The sequence below is a fragment of the Rhea pennata genome, chromosome 3 (genome assembly GCF_028389875.1).
Source record: "Rhea pennata isolate bPtePen1 chromosome 3, bPtePen1.pri, whole genome shotgun sequence".
NCBI classification, from domain to species: Eukaryota; Metazoa; Chordata; class Aves; order Rheiformes; family Rheidae; genus Rhea; species Rhea pennata.
Window position 1 is genome coordinate 70,166,349 of NC_084665.1, and position 20,221 is coordinate 70,186,569.

The 20,221-nt window shown below is 39.2% G+C and overlaps 1 protein-coding gene across 2 annotated transcripts in view; it reads left to right on the forward strand.

The window, feature by feature from the left end:
• The first annotated feature begins 486 nt into the window (after nt 1-486).
• The window catches only part of ECHDC1 (ethylmalonyl-CoA decarboxylase 1), a 41,236-nt gene continuing 21,501 nt past the window's right edge, over nt 487-20,221 (forward strand). The window contains exons 1-5 of one of the 2 annotated variants that reach the window (XM_062572575.1): nt 487-593; nt 1,442-1,500; nt 7,917-8,138; nt 13,771-13,913; nt 18,519-18,571. In XM_062572575.1, the coding sequence (XP_062428559.1) occupies nt 7,919-8,138; nt 13,771-13,913; nt 18,519-18,571 (416 nt within the window). In that variant the 5' untranslated portion in view covers nt 487-593; nt 1,442-1,500; nt 7,917-7,918. The remainder of the gene's footprint in view (nt 594-1,441; nt 1,501-7,916; nt 8,139-13,770; nt 13,914-18,518; nt 18,572-20,221) is intronic. The other variant, XM_062572576.1, reaches the window with a different exon arrangement.

Here is a 20,221-nt window from a genome sequence, read left to right on the forward strand (position 1 = left end):
CTGGGTTGAATTCTGCTTCAGGCAGAGGCACGTGTCCTAACTGGAGCTAAATGAGGTGAGACACTGCTCCAGAATGACAGAAAGAGGCAGTATGTTCACTTTGATTTTTATTTTGTTATTTTTTTTTTTTTTTTTTTGTATTTTTGGCAAAGTAGACAAGTAGAGGGGAAAAAATACCAGTAATTTGCTCTTGAGGTATTTAGTAACCGTTACACCCGCCCCGGGCGCACTGCTGGAGCTCCCGTGGCCGCGGCTGTCCGTTGGCGGGCGCCGCCTGGAGGCCCGAACGCCCCCAGCGGCGTCGGCGCCGCCCGCGCGCGCGCTGCTGCGAGGCCTCCGGGTGCTGCCGCCGCCACCCCGCCCCTCCCCGCCGACGGGGGCCGCGCCGCCACGTGTGACGCCACGCGGACGAGCCCGTGACGTGGCGCTGAGGCGCTGCCGGGCCGCGCTCTGGCCGCGCGCGCGCGCAGCGCTGAGGAGGGCGGCGGCGGCGGCGCGGGCCGTTGGGGCGTGGCGGCGGTTCCCGGCGGGGCCGCTTTCCCCGCCGCACCGCCCCCTCGCCGTTGGGGCGGCCGTGCCGGGCCGCGGGGAAGGTCAGTGCTGGCAGCGAGACTCCGTCGCCCCCCGGCCTGGCCCCGGCGGTGGGGGTCGGGGCCTAGCGGGTGCCGGCGGCGGTTGGGAAGAGGGAGGCGCCGGTCCAGGCCGCGCGTCGGGCGCGGGGTGGCCCCGCGGCCTGGTCAGGGCCTGGCCGCGGGGAAGGGGGTTGTTGTTGTTATTGGTGGTGGTGGAGGACGAGGAGGCCTGTGGAGCCCAAGACCCGCTCTCCGGAGGCTGCTGGTAGCAGCTGCTTTCTTACCAGTACCTGGCCTACTGTAAAGTCAACAAGAAGCCCTAGCTGAGGAAAGGTTCTCCTCCCCCCCCCCCCCCCCCGAATTCACTTTCAGCCCAGGTTAATGCCACACAGCATGTTTCTGCCCTCTAGAATTTACCATGCAGGGCCAAGGAGGCAGAAGACAAACCAGCAGGCTGCGCTGCTGTTAGTTCCACGTGTGGTAGCACGGGGCAGAGGAGGTGGCGTTGAGCACTGGCAGGGTGCAGGTGTGCTGCTGCCGATAGCAGGGCTGTTCGCTTTTAGTGCTAATGGTGACAGGAGCAGTGCACTGAGTGGAGTTCAGAGCACTGGTTGACTGTGAAACTTCTTAAACATTGAGGAAAATTCACCTTTGGGAAAGCATTAGTATTTGAGGCTGCAGCTATGATGACAACGTGTTTTTGTACTTTTAATCACTAACTGTTTGGTGACCACAAATGGTGAGTTGGCCATGGTCATTTTTGTTCCTGTGAAGTAATGCATCTGTTCATTTTAAAGGCGTCCAATGCTACCTAATGGACAATGAGTTTTAAGTGAACTTAAAAACTATCTTCTGTCACTGTTATGCAGGGGCCTTCACTAGCAGAGGCAGACTGGACCTCTTTAGATCGAAGCACTGAAAAATAAAGGTACTGCTTGCTTCTTCCTAAATGTGACAGATTTTTTTCTGCAAGGAGCTTTGCTGTGAAATTTGTACTCTCCATGTGACCAAACCAAAATGTTATTTGATGGTGTCGTGTGTGTTTATGGAAAAACCTGTTCTGTTGGCTCTTTTGCATCCTTGAAGGCCACAGTTTTTACTGGCCATGAGTATGTTTTTGTGATTTGTTTACTGATCTAAAAACAGTACAAAGTTCGGACCTTTCTATGGCAAGAGCATAATTGTTGTCTTCTGGCCTAAAGACTATTGTGTATAATTTAATTTATGGCCAGTGACAATACAAGAGAACTCTGGGCACCTGTATAAGTGAATTTGCAGCAGGAATTTAGTGCTTGTAGACTTTGGCTGCAGCTTTCCAGACCTGTATCTCAATGAGTGAGGTGTGGCGCTCTTAAGCCCCTGCAGTTTCTCTCTAGCACCAAGGCAGCCAGGCCCTGGGAGTGGAATGATGCAAGTGATGCTGCCCCTTTTCTAATAATTGTCTGGAGTGCAGCATTACTTCTGCAAAGGAAACACTTCTGAGATATCTGAGAAAAGAAATTAGCTTAAAAGGAACAAGAGAATAATAATAATTTGTGATTAAAGGAGACTATAATTGCTTAGAAACAGAGAGAAAAAAGGTCTAAACCTTAGCTTGCAGGGAGCATTTTAAAAATACACAGTATACAGAGAACAAATAAATTAGAAAACACTTAGCTGGCCATCCAAAAATATTGAGTTGTTCAGAAACAGTGGTGTCTGCTGAAAGAAAATAGGGATGAAAGCAGGAAAGAGGTGTAAAGATAAACCAGATGAAAGCAATAACAGCTGAAACCACAATTTATTTTTAACTTGTAGTGTTAAAAGATTTTTTTCCACCATTTATTTTTATTTCATCTATGCCTCATATGAAACAATTTAAGTTATTTAATTTGGACATCAGTTCTTGCTTTCTTAGCTTCTGGACAAGTAAACATTGTTTCTAATGCTGACATCTGGAAACTGGGAGGCAGAACTGTCTGTTCTCTAACGTCATGACTAAAAGACGGTCCTTTATAATACTACCTATTGCTAAAGCCTGTTTTTAGAGGGATTGCAAAGCTCTTCAGGAATCTTCATATTGAAATAGAGAGATTATTGATCTAACTTAATTTGTCAGTTTTTTACGCTATGGGTGCCACAGATGACACACTAAAAATCTGAATGGGGTTCAGCAAGTTTGGGAGTCACCACTGCTTGAAAAACGCATGAGCTAGATGCCTCAGTCTGCTTAAAGGTCTACTCGCTGCTTTCTTCTGACTGCATGTAAGCCAGCTGGTGAGGTGATTGCCTCAGCTGGTAGTTAGAGTTGGAAGGACCAGTTACATAACATGTTTAAGTTGATCTAACCCATTTTTGATTGAAAGAATTAGGGATGTCTAAGCAGGTGAGGTTGGGGGTATCTCTGTAACCTTCAGGTGGGGAGTGGTAACAAGCAGATGGCAACAGTTGCCTCTTCAACTAGTGCTGCTGAGGAACCCTGTAGGTGATATTTTCATCCCTCAACTTTGTTGTGTCTGAAGTCATGGTCTCTGACTCCTGGTCCCTATGAGGCCCGTTCCCTTGACTAGGACTTCATCCGGTGCTGTTCCCTGTTTGAGTTTGTTGTTGCTGATTTCCTTCTCTCTGTCCAAGAATTCTTTTTTTCTTTTTTTTTCCTCCACTCCCCACAGTCACTGACAAGCCCGTTGTCCCAGGTTTCAACCAGTTAGTGTTAATGACTGTCACCCATTCTCAACCTTCCTTTTTTTCTACAGATGGACTATTTTCATGCTTCAGCTATCTCTTTCCTTCCTGCTCTGCTCATTTGTCTGCTTTCACATCATAAGGTCTGTTGTGCCAATTCTCTGCCTTGGGTCACCCCTTGCTTTCCATTCATTAGTCCATCTCTGTGGAACACAGTGCAGCACCTGACAATCACTCATTGTTCTCTAGTACAAACGAATGCCTTCCACAGTGGCCGGTAATGCATGCGCAGGCACACACGGAGTTGAACCATGAATCCTGATCATCTTATCATCTGCAGCTGACATCTCCTATCCCTTTCTCAATTTCCCACCTTCACACTTCTGTACTTGTCACTGAAATCGTTTCTGCTGGAGGTTGTCATCTAGTCAAGTTCTTCTGTGTTTCATGACCTGTCAGCTGCCTTTGGTACTGTTGGCAGTGTCACAGAAGTGACATGCCTTCTCTTGGTCGTACTGTCACCTTTCTGGTGGTTCTTTTGCAATGTCACTTGAATATTTTCATTTCCCTGAAGTTTTGTTTATGGATTTTGTATGCAATATTTTTTCTGCTACACTTAATCTCAGAATATCTTTATCCAAAACCAGAATTTCAGCTGCTGTATCTTTGCAGATGACTCAACAGATCTGTATTTGCCTTTCACATGTGACACTTCCTGCCCAAAACTAAAGGGCATGCTTATTTCCCTGATGACTGGGTGATCATTTTAAACTCAGCAGGGTCGAAACACATCCCCACACCTCTTCTCCCCATTTTTTATCCAGTGACTTGTGCTGATATCTCAGGCACCATTTTTGAGTTGGAATTTTCTCTGCTTGCATACTTTGACCTTGCTGATTATTTTTGTGTAGGTGCTTTTCAATGCAATTTTTCCTGTTCATGCGTGCACCTGAAGTGCTCATCCGGGCCGTCAGCATATTTTCTCTGGTTTGTCTTAGTTGGTTGTACCCACTCAGGAGGTTGCTACATGTTTAGCTTATTGATTGCGCTGACCGTCTATCTTTATGCTATCTGTTTTTGCAGCAGTTGTCAATATTGCCTAAGGTTGCTGTTTGATATAGTGTGTTAGAAGACAAAACTTGAGGCTGTAACAGAATGATCATGTATGGCAAGAAAAAATATGTTTGGGTGTGAGTTGAGGTTTATAGTTTCCCTTGCAATCTCTTCAGTTAGAAAAGGAAAGATCAGAGCTGGTGATCGCTATAAAAATCAAATTATGTGCACAAGGGATATTAGTGGCTATAGCATGTCTGTTGTTTTAAAACTAGACTAACGCTTCATTTCTGGAAATGTATCTAAACAGATGTAATTGCTTTATGCTAAACTGAAAAATCCAAAATTTTGTTATGATAAATGTATCTTGATTTATCCTACAACTTTATGCTGATACTGTAACGTCTTTCTTGTATTGCTTTCACTTATGGTACCAAAAAATCAATTTCTGTCATGCAATGGATTGCAAGCACTCCATACTGATTGAGATTTTGAAATTTTGTCATAGATCAGCAGAAATCCCTTTAGTCTGGGAAAGCTGAAGCTTAAATATCATGCATTTTCCTGAATGGTTAGCTTTCTCTGACTGAGCTGTTAAAATAATCTTTTATTTATTAAAAAAAAAAAAAAAAAAAAAAAAAAGTTGGCACTGACCAGCACTGTAAGAGATGATTTTAGAAAAGATTATTCAATGATAATACCTTGCATGAATCATTAATCATGACTCATGATCAGCAGGCAACGATGTCCAATTTGTTTTCTAATCCCTCACTTGCTGATGTTCTCTATTACCATAGTGATAATATTAAAGAGTTGTTAGTGCATATAACCACGCAGTTAAAAATGACAGACTCCCTTTTTTTTTTTTTTTTTTTTTTTTTTTAAATATGGAATAAAATTTCCATAGCTTAAGTTTGTTTTGCTCTGTACATTTTTTGACATGTAGATCCTAAGTAGTATAAATGTGATCAAACAAGTATAATATGGCAGGGACGCAGGTTAACAGATTTTTGGCTTTCAAGCCAATTATTGTAGTTTTGTAGACAATTAAGTCTAGTCTGCCTTCTTATGAGGATTGAGGAGGTTTTGCAGCCATTAAAAATTGGGAACTAATTGCTCTGTATCAAATCAAATGTAGTACAGGAGAGCCCTGTGTAAGCTGTTTTTTTACTGCTGTGCTTTGCAATGAGAGCTTGCACTATTCATGTTTTTAATGTTTATTTTTTCTTGAACAAAAACTAGTAGCTGGGCAGAAGGTGTTATTGCATGAATGCATGTTGGGGAATGACTAGTGAAGTTCTAGAGCAGCAGCTTATTTTCACTGCTGAATGTAGATTGCCATAAATCAAGAATGAGTGAATTAACAAAATTTGTCACTTTGTTTTGTTATGCGCCTTATTTATTTAGTGTTCTGGCACCCTGCTGTATGAGGTGATGTCAGGAATAAAGATCCTGAATATAAGAAGAAGAATTTTGCTAGGAAACCAGGTTTGGAAATGTGTTTTCACTCTTAAAATTTTATCAATAAAAGTAGTTTTAAAAGCTCTGCAAAGTAATGGCTGAAATGTTGCAGATAATATTAGAATGTGCATAGAGAGAGTGTATTAAGGTGTAGAAGCAGCATGATGATGTTATTTTTTGAATTCAAGAATCTTGTATTCAATCAAATGTTAACTTGGTTGCATTTTAATCATTTTTATTACCTTTTACTTGAATTTAGAAAGCAATTGATGATGATGGGTTAAAACTTTGATTTTTGAAAGGAGCTTGGAAGACTCTTCAGTATTTTTCATTAGAAGTTTTAAAAAATGATCTCTCTACCTACTACAATGTTGCCACATTATAATGCATAGATTTGGACAAGTTTCTTTGTGTTGAACATGCGGGGCAATGCTGTATTGGTAGGTATATTGTAGCAGGACAAATAGGAATTTATTGACATAGGAGACTCTCTTTAATATCTCCTGGTAAGACACGTGTGTCTGCATCATCTGATGTGGATACTGTGTAAATTCCTTCTCCATTTAGATGAGAATTATACTTGCCCCAACAAAAGCATTTTCGCCTTTAGTATAGAATGGTGCTGCTAGCTACAAGATAAATGTACCCCTCAGGATTGTTCACCTCTTTCATTCTAAACTCTTTATCTATGTATATATTTTAATGCATGTTTGCTTATTCATACATATGTATATATTGTGTAGATTTGTCAACATTTCAGTCTATTTATTGTAAGAAGCCCTGGACACAGCATTAAAATCTAGCTGTCAACAAATTCTGTCTCAGATCAGTATGCCTTTTGTTCTGGGTTCACCTTAGGAAAGCTTTCCAGAAACTTCTTGCCAGTCTAGGGAAAAAATTTTGTTCCTACCAAAATAAGACTAAAGCCAGAGAAGGTCTTTTTTTTTTTTTTTTGTCCCCTCCTCCCCCCCCCCCAAAAAAAAAAAAAAAAAAAAAAAAAAAAAAAAAAAAGAGCATCTGCTATGTCTTCTGAACAGCTATACGTATTATAAAAGGATCTGGGGCAAAGATAGGACTAGCCTAGCAAACTGCAAGATTTAAACTTAAAACCTTTTTCTATGATCTGTGAAGGTTCTTTTACTTCTGACTTTGAGTGACTTCTAAGATGTCTTCTTTCTCAGACCACCTGTCTTCCTGTCTTCTCTTCAGAGATTTACCCAATTTCCTTCAAATCTCCTGTAAACCACTTTCTCTCTAGGAGCATTTTCCACAGTGAATGAAACAAAGCAAAGCCATAGTTCAAGAAATAATATTTTATATGAACATTAGACAATAACTTCTTGTCACTTCCTGGTATACATGGACACTCTGTAGGGTGGGAGTAGTAGAGGAATAAGCCATGGTTGCCCTGGTACATAGAAACAGACTACCAATATTATGTAGCTGTATAAAAGGTAAGTACAATGCTCAACATATTATAATGTTGTACACACTTCCTCCTTTGGAACACTATATTGGTTCTATGTTTAAGTAGGAAGAATTCAAAGTGGAGCAAAAGCATGATTGAGAAAGGGTTGTATCTACCAGAGGCTAGATAATCTAAATAGTTTTAAGATGTGCTAGTGAAATTATGTGACACAGAACTGACCTCTATATAGAAATTATCTTTGGGAAATGATGTTTGGTTCTTAATTTCTGTATTCTTAAGGATTTTTCTCAGGAAGGTCTTCTGTGATAACTTACTGATGAAAAAGGAGACCATGAAAACTATGAGTCAGTCTCTCTCTCTCTCTCTCTCTCTCACTCTCTCTATTTATTTATTTGTGGGAGATTAGTGCAGAGTAAGCTGGTGTAGTGGAAACCATTGTTGCCTTACTACTATTTTTGAGCCTCTTTCTTGTTTTGTACCCAAATACTTTTGCATGATTTTTACAAGAAAAGATTTTAAAATATGTTAATTTTGGGGTTAACTGCTAAAATCAGTGCTTAAAAACTCCTCCTATTTAACTTTGTGGGAGTACTAACTATGGTGGGCAAGTTTCTGTAGATTGCTGTGATTGTTTCACCTCAATGTTATACTGCTATCCTGTTACTCTTTATCAGAGGACTAAGGTGGATCTCAAAGGAAAATCAATCTTTTATTTTTTTGGTATTTTTTTCCCCCAGAAATGGCAACTTGTCTGTGGAAAAACTTACTTCAGACTACAAAAAAAAGGATAATACAACAGAGAAGGGCATCACTGTATGACTGTGCTCATGGCTATCGGGAAGAGTTGATAAAGAAGAAACTTCAGCAGTTTGTTGGTGGATCCATCAACCTTTCCAAAGAAGAAACTGGCATTGGAATCCTGACCTTGAACAACCCAAGGCTAATGAATGCCTTCACAGGTATTATTAGAGATACATTTTTTTTTAGTGCTTTTTTTTTAATTTCTTCCCTCTTCAGTTAGCTATTTTAGCATTTTCCCAGGCAAAATTAAAAGCTGTGCCTTGTGCCTTAGTTAACAGGAGAAACATTTGTTTTTTTAATTAGAGGTGCAGTAAGTGTCCACTGCTCCTCATGGCAGTAGTTTAGCAGTAAACATCATAAGTTCTCATTGATACAAGGACTTTATGGCGGAATGTGCTTGTCCTCTTTTTTTCAGTCACTACACAGTTCTGCTGCTGTGCTCTTTTTTTATTTCTCCTTTCTTCTCGTCTCCACTGCTGTGGAAACAGTAGTTTTAGGAGTATATGTAGGTATCATCTTAGCTTTGCAGGTTGTGTAGAATGGATGAGTTTATTTCTTTGTTCTTTACCTAATATCTTTCCTGTAATGTAAGCTTCAATAATTCAGTCTTTTCTAACCACCCAAAATGGCTTCTATTTCTTCCTTTATCTGTCTTATCTTAAATACCAATGACTGTTAAAATAGGATTAGATGAGCTGGGCATTCTCAGTTGTTGCAGATCAGGAATCTTCTTAGCTAAATATTGCCCAGTGTAAAAATATATTACTATCAAAACCAAGTGCCACTTTTCATTAATCTTGTATTATGAGAGGTTTTTCATCTCCAAGATAGGTATGTCTGCTATTTCTCTAACTGTCTGAAATATTTCAATTTAAACCATTCTCCGCAGACATAAATGACAAAGGTTCAGGGTTTGCCTCTCCCAGACTTGAGCTTTTCATGAGCCCTTACCCTAAGAATGTCTTATCTCTTAATATTTTGAAATGGATACATTTGTGTCATCTTGTTACTCCCCCCCCCCCCCCCCGTTATGTTTTCCCGTCCAGTTCTCACTGCTCCTTTACTGTTAGCAAATATATATGCAACCCACAACCCACTAGTAAAGCATAGAGCTGTTTACATGGAGAATGTCAAGCCTGCTCCTTCTATTAATGATAGCTGAAAGGAAGAGATTCTAACAGAAGAACAGAATTTGTGGTAATTCACTTAGATGTCTTTACAGTTTCCCTTTTGTTTCCTTTTTAAAAATTGATCTGCAAAATTATTAACTTGTGAACTTGAAGAGTTGTAGCTAAAAGATGTTAGGAGGAAGGCTGTCTTTAAAAATGCATCCCTGTCAGCATATACTTTACTATGCAATCTTAATGATATTGTTGCATGTTCTTTTTCTACAGGTCTGTTTTTGACTCAAAATACAGCTTTGCAAGGGACTTTCTATGGACTATACATTCTTGGCTTATTTGTTGTGGAAATTGAAAGGGCCGTGAGAAATGAGAGGTTATAGCAGAAAGAGAAAGGACAGGTAAAACCTAGTCTATTACGGAGATCAGATATAAGTCAGGAGGTTTGAACTAAACTTTCATAGAAAAAGTGAGGAACATAGTTGTAAGTTCCTGAAGGCTTAATAGGAAGCTCTCAGAACTGATTTGTAGAAGTGCTGAGCAATCACAGCTGATATGTAGGTCACTATTAAGTGCTGTATAATGTTAATGTACTGGAATCATATCATGCATCTCAAATTGGACACACAAAATTAGTATTTTTTTTGACTCAGCTAGTAGTCTTAAAATAATCTCTTCTCATAGGAGTGCTGTGAAAATAAATAGTGTATTTGAATTACTTAAGCTCTTACAGCAAACAGGGTACAAAAAAAAAAGAGAGAGAAAATCAAGACTTCTGTCTTTGTAGACCTGATTAGCATATAGCAAATGAGGCATGGCCCAGACATTTCTGTTTTAAGGTCATGTACAGAGCCCTATGGAGAGAGTACTCCACTGGCTACATAGTAGCTGTGAAAATTTCCTGGGCAAATCTTTATGTGACCGTCTAAGATGTTACCTCTTCTTTTTATTGTATATCTGTTTATGGCAGGGAAGGGTAGAAACAAAACCATGTTGGTCCCTTAGCCACTGCTGTTGGATCCCATTAATATGGGATATTAATTCAGATTGCATTTGGTTTATCATTCCTGTCTGTGAACTACAGTTGCTGAGAAGCTATCAAGTACTTGTTTCTTTTCCACTTGCTCCATATGAAGCAGTATTCTTCAGCAGAATGATGGAAAGGAATAGGCTGTGCAACCTCAAATTTGTCCCAGCAGGACCTGTTGTCTTCATCTGCCAGAACCTATAAATATGCTCCACCTCGAAGAAATTCTGTTGATACTGTGTCTCAGGGCTTCTGAATAGGGGTTGATGTGAATTTATATATAAATGTAGGCTTCCTTTAGAAAGCTCTAAAACATCATTAAACTGTTCAGTGAAATCCTGTTTACCAGGCATTTACTTTACACAGCATTTTTTTATCTCAAAGGAATTATGTTTATTCTAAGCTTGAGCAACTCATGGAACTGAAAGCAGAATAAAATTGTTAGCAAATTGGTAATAGGCAGTGTGGAGGTTGTTGTGCCTTTTTCTCCTCTTAACTGGAATCTGATAGCCACCTGTTTGAAATGGTCTCTTTGGAAACAAATGCTAATAATGTCAGTTTTAGCATAATGGAACCATTTTCATCAGCCTAACCTCTTGTTGAACTAAAGTTAATTTAAAAGAAAATGGACCAGCTTGCAGGAACTAAATGACAGTTGTCATAATCCTACTGTCTAGAATTGACTTTAAAACACTTATTCTTAAATTATAATGAAAAGGCAAACAAATTATTATTATGGGTAAATTTAGTGTTGTGAAGAGCATTAACTTAATGGTATCAAATACTGAAAGACTGAGACAGACAGAAGGAGGATCTGCGTTAGTGGTGTGTCCTGATCATTGTATCAGTCATCACAGACTGTTGTTAAAATGATAGCTCAGTGTTGTCACTGTAGTCAGAAATGGAAGGGATCCCCTCCTATGAGGAGGGGACAGGCTTTTTCAAGACTCTAGTTCTTTGCCCTTGCAGGCAGCTGGCTCATATGGTCCCTTTTTGTAAACTCCAATTCAGTTAACTAGATTTTTTGGCTCTTACAATACTCTTACAGAGAGACTCTTTAGTACCTCCCTGCTTTGATTATTAAGAGCATTGCAAACAGTGGTTGTGCTGTATCTTGACTCTGGCACAGCTTCAGCACTGGCCCAAGTACTTTTCTCATGAGAAAACATGGGCAAAGTGAAATGGGTGGAGTTGAGTGGGTTGAGCCACACACATTTAAAGAATGACATACACAAAAAAGTAATTGTTGAATATACTTGCAAGCTGGAAAAGCATTGCAAGACCTAAATAAGTCTCTTCTAGTCTTTGTGCTGCTCAGTATTTTCATTCATGGTTTGGAAGATGGAATAGAAAGTGAGCTGCTGATTGGAAGAACTTGCAAGGAGGTTGTATTTTGGAGCAGAGGAATGGAACTCAAAATGATCTTGATTAACTGCTAAAAGAACTCAAGATCAACAAAGTGATTTTCAATGAAAGCAGATGTTACATGCCCTATGTAAGAAGCATGGTTAAATTATAAATAACAAATGGAAAGGAAATGGTAACAGTGCTGAGATTTGTTAGAAATTTATAGCCTGGACCTGCCAGTGCAAAAAGCCTAGTGTCATTCTGATTATATAGTATGTGATGTCCACTTCATTCTTGTCCTCCTCAGGAACGTTGTCAAAAAGTGCTATTTTGGTGACTGACGCCAAGACTAAGGTGCAAGTACTTTATAGATGGTGACCTGGGATGCTTGCTTCGTAAAGGGCTGCAAAGAAAAACAAGCAGGAAGGAAAACCCAGATAGGTGGGGATGGCTACTAGGAGACAATTTTAGGGCAGGTTAGGGCAGGAATAGTTCTGTGTGTGCAGGAGTAGGGTCAAAAAGCAAGAATTTTGGCAGAAAAACGAAGAGTCATTGAGGGTATTAATCTAAAACACATTTGTGTTGGAAGCAGGTAGGCCTGTCTATCCAAATTCTTGTCAAAGAAAGGTAGAGCTGAGAGCATGATCAGTCTGTATGTAGGCCGCAGTTTTTAAGCTCGTTTCTGTAAGTGCTTTGTCTTAAGAGTGTCTGAATGTGAGTCATATGCACTTGAAGAGCTTTTACTTAATGTTGGGTAAGCTAAGTTGGTATGAAGGATGCTACAGTCTAGGGCTAGTTCCAGAAATGAGGGATTTATGGAGTTCCGCTTCAGGAAGGGTAGTGGCTGTGGCTGAAAACACTATTGGTTGTAGTCAGGAAGACCACTGAAGAACTACAAGTATAGCCAGCTTTGTGATAGAGACTGGGAAAGTTGTCCTCATAGGTGCTCAGTCACTAGTTGTTGGTCATAATAATGTGAAGTAGATTAAAAACAAGGATCTACTGGAAGGGAAAAGTTTGTCTTGCTGAGGAGTGAGTTTTAGGGGGTAGGTCAGGGGGTAGGTCAGGTATTAATTTACACCTCCCTGTTACTCAGTAAAACATAAAAACATAAAAAAATAAGAACAGCTGTGTGGGCATGGACTGTTGCAGTAAGTGCTTGAAATTTCAAGTATAGCTGACGGAGAGGCAAGTGCTCTCAAGAAGCCCCTGAAAGCAGATCCTGTGAGGGTGAGTCCAGGCAGTTCCTTTGGTTGGTGTATAAAATTTCGGTGCTTAGACTGAACAAAATGGATTCTACCCTCTGCGATTCGTAATTAGTTCTTTGACTTGCACAAATGTCTCCGTTTGACACTTTTAAAGGTAGAGTTATACCAAGCTGTCTGATAGCACTGATAATTTTCTTCCTTTTCATCCTCCTCTTTGCTAATTTCTTTAGGGCAGAAATTAATTAACCTAAAAAACTTTTTGGGGGAGAGGGAGGAGTACAGGGAAGTCTTTTCTATAACATTGGGAGTTATAGTTACAACAGTTGTAGTCTCGGAAGACTCTTGTGCAAGCATATGAGAATATTATGTTTAAGCCAGAAGTGAAAAGCAAGTACTATACAATCCATACATTTGGAAGCTATGATGTATGTACTCTGTAAAGAGAGCCTTTCTAGACAGGTACCAGGGAGGGAATAAAAGATGTTTTTGAAAGATTTTTTTTGTTGTTGTTGCTTGTTGTTGTTGATGCTTTGTTAAAAGCTATAAAGCATTTTTGCTCCTGCCTTCAAATGTATTTTCTTTTGAATGGATACTTTTGTCTTTGGCCTCCAACAGGGTTTGTTTTTCAGCTGTTTTTTTAGGAATCTTTATTAAAGCTGACTGGTTGTACTTTGACTCCAACTGGTACATGACTATTTTCTGTGCTTTGCCAGCCCTTTGGGCAGGGTGAAATGAAGATAACATAAAGGTTGTCATAAGATGGATAGACCTATCCATGAATGGGTACATATAAGTTTATGTGGCATGAATGCATGCAGTTGCAAACAAAAGTAAAGCAGCTAGAGTTTATGCTGGATTCCTTGCATGCTTGCTTTTTGTGGGTAGCACAAACTTTATAGAATACTTTACAGAATTCCAGGAAGTGCATCTTTGAAGATAAAAATGTATGCCAGTTCTTGTGCTGTCTTGTATTTTTAAGCTCATCACTTATCAGTGATAACTTGTTTTTGGTAGTGAAAATGTATTGTAAAATACGATGCTGATAATCACATCCTCTTAAAAATTTTGCTTCTCCCCTTTATGACAGGCACTATGATGCTAGAACTCCAGGAAAGGGTAACTGAATTGGAAAGCTGGAAGAACGGTAAAGGCCTTATCATCTGTGGTGCAGGAAACACTTTTTGTTCAGGATCTGATTTGAATGCTGTCAAAGGAATGTCCACCTCTGAGGCAAGTAGTGATGCAAACTACATTTTTGGAGAAAAATAAGCTCTGGTATTCTGAAGTCTCTTCCAGACAGGGGTGTTTATGCTTCTGCTGTAATTTTGCAGATGCAAGTCACAGAATGGAGATTTTCATGGTTCAAAAAATCCTGGCAGCCCCTTTAGCCCCTTTAAGTGATGACTTAAGTGTTACTGTACTTGATTCGTAACTCTGAATTTGTACACTATAAATTCTTTTTAGCCTCTTTTAAAAATGTCATTTCAGTTTCTCAGAGCACTGTATGGAGAATTTACATGTAAAATAGCCTGTGTTTCAATAGTTTGACCTTTAAAATTAGCTGCAAGAAATCATTCATCATGTATTCTAAAGTAAAAAATAAATTTAAGAAGCATGGTTGCTATTACAGAACTGTCACTCAGAATTGTCAGCACTGTACTTGTTCCTGAATAAAATGCTGGGTCAACTTTGTCTGACAGAGCTTTGGATTGATCTTATGTCAGATGAGTCGTGTGTGCAACTTAGAGGTTAAAGAGATGAGAAAATAGCAACTTGGCAGTGGTTTTTTTTGTTGTTTTTTTTTTTTTTTTTTTAAACTGATACCACCTTGTTTTGATAACTTTTACACATCCTTTTTTTATGGGTTAGTGTGTGGTTCTTGCCAATATGTGAAATAGGACCTTATCAGCTGTGGGGCAGGGAGGGAGTTATCTTCTGGTGCTATTCCATCCTGATTTGCAGTTCTGGTAGCAGACATCTTGGTGCTTATTTGTGCTCATTTCAAGTTTCCAGGCTTTGACAATACAAATTAATTTTAATCGAGCATTTCAGCAAGAACACCAACTTAAGAATTGATTAATCTGGTATTTGTCTTTACTGGTGAGTTGTCTCTGTTGGTGAAACTTTAATCTTAAAATACAAGGGCTTAAATATTTTGGTTTGATAAATGGGATGGTCCAGTCCTCAAAAGTTACAGGAGCCTTTGTTTCCTGTGTGGAGCATCTTGAGAGATGTGCTTTTCTAAGTATGGGGATACCATGCTTTATAGACATAAAGAAGAAGAAAATCAATTAATCACAGACATGTCTGGATTTCAGAAATGACCTGTGCCCTTGAAATATCCAAGTGAAAACTCCTCAAAAATTGTCTGAACTTTCCAGCTTAGTTTAGCATTATAATAACAGAAAGAAGCTGATATCAGATGTAGGCCAATATTTTCTGACCTGCAGTCTAAGATTTCCTTTAGAATTCTGCATTCAGTAATTTTCAATAATTCTGTTTCCATATAGGCTGTTTTACATCTAGTATTCTGTCTGTATGTTTAAAGAAATTTATTGGTGGCAGTACAATGGGAGAGAGGGGTTGATATAAGGATTAGGACTCGTAACAGATGTACTGGGCAAAATGAAATGTGTAGGTATTGATTATAACTTTGTTCAAAATTCTCTGCAAAGAATCTAGATCTCATGCTAGTACTGAAACACAAGTGTAAAAGTTGCAAGAAATGGTCCAAGAAGAATTAAAACTGTTTGCTTTGTTTCCTTGGCAGAGTTCAAACTGTTTATCCCAAAGTGAGAGTTTCTGAATAGTGGCAAATCCCTAAATCATTCGTTTGATCAGATTTAATAGTTATTATTAAATAAAGCTTCAATAGAATAAGGAATAGAATTTACTTTATTTTAGACTTGCAAAACTCTGCTCTATAACTCACTGCAGGTGAGTGAGTTTTGTCTGGTTTCAGGTTAGGTTTTCAGTGCAGAGGGATTCATAAGGCAGAAAAAAATAGGATTGTGTAAAAACTTTGGGTTTTTTCCATCTGATTGTTTTTTGTGTGTTGGGGGAGCGTGATCTCCGACATGATTTGCCTTTTCCTGTTGGGCAGGAAAGGCAGATTGGCCAAGGATACTAAAGGATTTTCATGCCCTCTAGTGGCTCCTTTTCCTCCTCTTCCTCTGATGTTGAGTTGTTTCTAACCTGAGAACAAACCCAGGCACCCTACCTATTCTTCCTTGGCAACTGCTAATGTCTTGGTGACCAATTTGGAGGAGGCAAATTAACAGTGGAATTAAACATAAATAATTAAACCTGTCCTTACAACTTTACTTCCCAAGAGCAGTAACTTCACTCTGGAGTGACACTTGAAAAGCCAGAAAGTGTGTGTGTGGGAGGGGAGGTCTTGAAAGGACAGCATAGAGGAAGGAGGAGCGAAGGAGATGTTTTGCTTTTCTTGATCTCTAGACAGTATACAACAGCGGTTCCCAAGCAGTGAGCGTCAGCAGACCTTTGAGCACCTGAAGCTGGTCTGTGGAGATGCTGTTATCTCAGTGAAAGTGGATTCTTCAGCTTTTGCAGCAAAGCAGCCACTGGCATGGTTTTATTTTCTACTTCTGTGTGAGAATGACTTTCCTCTTCCCTGCCTCTGCACCCAGCCAAGCTATTAATCCTGGTTTCCGTATGTAGTGTGTGTGGAAACCTGTATTTTGCCTCACTTTCTGCTTGTTAGTTTTCTTCTTACTCTAAGAACTCTTTAGATTACAGCTGAAAATGTGATTATTCTACTAGACTCCAGTGAACACCTCTTACTCAGACAAAATACTCTAATAGCCTTATTTTTCTTATCAGGAAGGCTTGAAGTATATGGCTGGGCTCAAGTAATTGTGATTTTTTTTTTCTGGGTAGTTGTTTTCTACACAGTCATTTTTCTGTGATGTACACTAATCTCTACCACCTGAGAGTATGAAGACCTTTATTTCTCTCTGCTCAATCATAACTGCATTTATCAAGCTGGTCTGCTCTGGCATTAATCTGTAATTACCCTTTTGAATTTTAGTATGAGTTGAAATGGCAATTTTGAATGCAAAGACTCTGCTCTGATGGAGTGAAAATCAACTTCATCAGGAGAGCTTGGCTTTGTGTGCCTCCTGATAACTATAGTGTGAGAACTGTGCGAGTCCATACCAGAGCACTAATACTTTTTATTTTCCCGTGGGGTTTTTCTTCTGATTAGAAATATTAAGACAGTTATCATGGAGGACTTGATCCTTCTTTAACTTAGAATGGAGATATTTCTACTGATTTTAATAGGTGTAAGGGGTAGATACAGTGATAAATAAAACCTTTTCTTTGTAAACCATATCATAATTACTGGAATTTCCCAGCAGTACTTTAATGTTATAAAATTGAATTAATTAACTGACGCTTGTGATAATATTGTCATGGCAGCTTACTTCTACCAGAGATCTACCCCTAAATACCATAATGCTGCTTGGCTTTGTGTAGAGTAGGTCTTGGGAACCATGAATAAGTTGACAGTGACACTGAAAATGTCCTGGTATTATTTCATGGTCCTATTTCAAGACCTACTCAAGACTTAACTGTTGAAAGAGCTCAGAAGAAGCTTATTAAACTTCTTCATTCCCTGATATGACTTGGAAGCTTTTAATTAAGTCAAATTCATTACCTTGTTGCCCCCCCCCCAAACTCTCTATTAAAAATCAATGAATATTGATAAAGAAATGTTTGTTTGTACTCCCCCCCATAACTTTTTTGAAATACGAACTGAAATTGCTACCCACTGGTATTTTACTTCGACTATGTCCAATCATTAATTTTTAAAATCTGAAATAAATGACACACATGCAGTTAAATGTTTGTATGTTCATGGCCATACTGGATTATTTAGCCCAGTCAGGTGTGTCAGTTCCTGATCAATGCTGGATGCCAGAGGAAGAATGTAAGAACAGGTAAGGCAGAGAGTGATTTTTTTTTCTTAAGAATATTCTCTTAGCCTCCAGCAATTTGTGACTCAGACTTCTGCAGCTAAAGATGTTACCTTGTATTTAATAACCTGTTACAATTTTTTTTTCTGTTGTGAGTTTATCTAATTGTTCTTGAATCCATGTAATCTTTAAGGGATTGCAGTGCTGTGCTGCAAAGTGTTCCACAGTTCATGCATGCTGTGGGAAGAAATATATTTGCTTTTGAACCTGGGAACTACTTATTTTATTTGAAGCTTTGTAATTCTTGTACTGGAAAAGAAGGGGACAATTGTTTCCTATTCACTGTTGTTTGCAAGCTGGACATTGCAAGCTGATATAAAATGAAAACAAGGAGAGAAAAAAAGAATCTCTTAGCTGAAATGCTTGTTAGTGAAACAATAAAGTAGTTTATATATTTTTTTAGTTTTATACATTTTAAGCAGTAAAAAGTGTGCAGCAAAATACAATCTTATTAACCACTATAGAGTTTGAGCTCTATGGGTGTTTGTGTGGGAGGAAAGAGAAAAGGAAATTAAGAGGAAAGGATATGCAATTTCATGTCATGGAAATTTGGTATTTTTTGAATGATTTTTAGTACTTTGGCAATTATGTTCATAGTGGCTTAACTATAACTACAATTCTAAAATATGGATTGTGTTCTGATTTTTAGCCTGGTTTATACTGGTTTTGTATTGGTGTATACTGAGGTTGGGCTGAGTTTCAGGAAAGGCTAGCCAAACAGGGGAAAAATCCTGCTAGAGTAAATATAATGAATATTCCTATGTGCTCTGTTTTTGTATTGAATTGCTTCACATTAGGATCACTTAACATTTTTGAATTTTTCTGTCATTTATAGGATGGGATGAATATGTGCATGTTTATGCAGAATACCTTAACCAGACTTATGAGGTAATACATTTTTCTTTCCTCTTCTTTATCAAATAATTATAAGGCTTGGAATATGCTTTGGCTAGCTCTTCAAGGAGATATTTAAAGTTAAATATACAGTTTAAGTATGTAGACTTCAACACTAGACCTTGTATTTGCACATGTTAGTCAGGTAAGTATTTGTGGATGTAAATTAAGCTTTGACATTTCATAATTATTAGGCTTTCCAGAGATTGGAACAGAAAATATCTACAGATTTATATGTGGAGGGCCAGCAGAAACCTAGAGTTCAGAAAATCTAGGCCTTCACAGGTTGTAAAGCTGACTTTTGTAACTCAGTGGAAGTCAGTAGCTCTCAAAAAAAAAAAAAAAAGCAGGGCCAGCTTATGCAGCCTACGCAGGTAACGTTTATTTAATATATTTATTTAATCTTCCCACTTCATGAGAGGAATGTATTCAGTTTTACCATCTGGTACATCTCAAAATCAGTTTTTCCCTCTCCTTTATATTTAGCTTCCCTTAAGAAATGACATTTCTATTAAATCCACATGTGACAGGCTCTGTCTTTTGTCTGTTTAGGGCTCTTTGAAGATAAATGTTCTGTATTTCCAAATGGTGTATATGAGAAAATGCTATGAGTTAACGTTGTTCTGTAAAACTGCCCAGGAGATTGGTGACTTAGTAGTAAGTCCTTACAATTGTATCCTCACAGTCCTTACAATCTAATCCTCAGGATCAGAATTAGTCATTTGTGTAAGTTGACCCTTGTATAACCAAAATTCACATGCAGGCAAAGAGAGGAAAGATCTATGAAGATTAAGCCCTTACTTGAGGTATCTTCACTGAGAGTACATAAGCACTATATTGCAGTCATAACTGAGAGAGACGACTGTATTGCTCTCTGGGGAGGTCTGTCATAGGTGGATTGTCCTCTGAGGGAGCTGAGGCTAACTGTGGTCCTGAAGAGGTCCTTCAAGGGGATGAGAAATAGTGGGGAGTGTTGACACAGGAGATGTGGACCCTTGTGCCCCATATTGTATGAAGTGCTCTCCAACTGGTGAGTGGATTTAGGTCATAAGAAATTGTTCATGCTTCTGATGAAGTAGGTTCTGAATCTAGCTTTGAAACTGGCCATCAACCCAGTGAATTAAATGCATCTTGTTAGTAAGAGAAAAAACAACTGTATTGACAGGCAAGCTGGGTTTAATGAGTTGTCTCCATTTCTTAGGGAAATTGGCTTATCCAATTCAGTCATTATTCATTTCACAAGGGCAGTAGGGAATCACAGAATAGTTGAGGTTGGGAGGGACCTCTAGAGATCATCTTATCGAGCCCCCCGATCAAACAGGGTCACCTAGAGCATATTGCCCACTACTGTGTCCGGACGGCCTTTGACCGTCTCCAAGGATGGAGACTGCACAGCCTCTCTGGGCAACCTGCTGCAGTGCTCAGTCACCCTCACAGTGAAGAAGTTTTCACTTATGTTCAGATGGACCTTCCTGTGTTTCAGTTTGTGCCTGTTGCCTCTCATCCTATTGCTGGGCACCACTAGAGTCTAGCCCCATCCTCTTAACACCCTCCCTTCAGATACCTAGATGCGTTGATAAGGTGTGTCCCCCCCTCCCCCCCCAGTCTTGTCTTCTCCAGGCTGAACAAGCTGAGCTCTCTGAG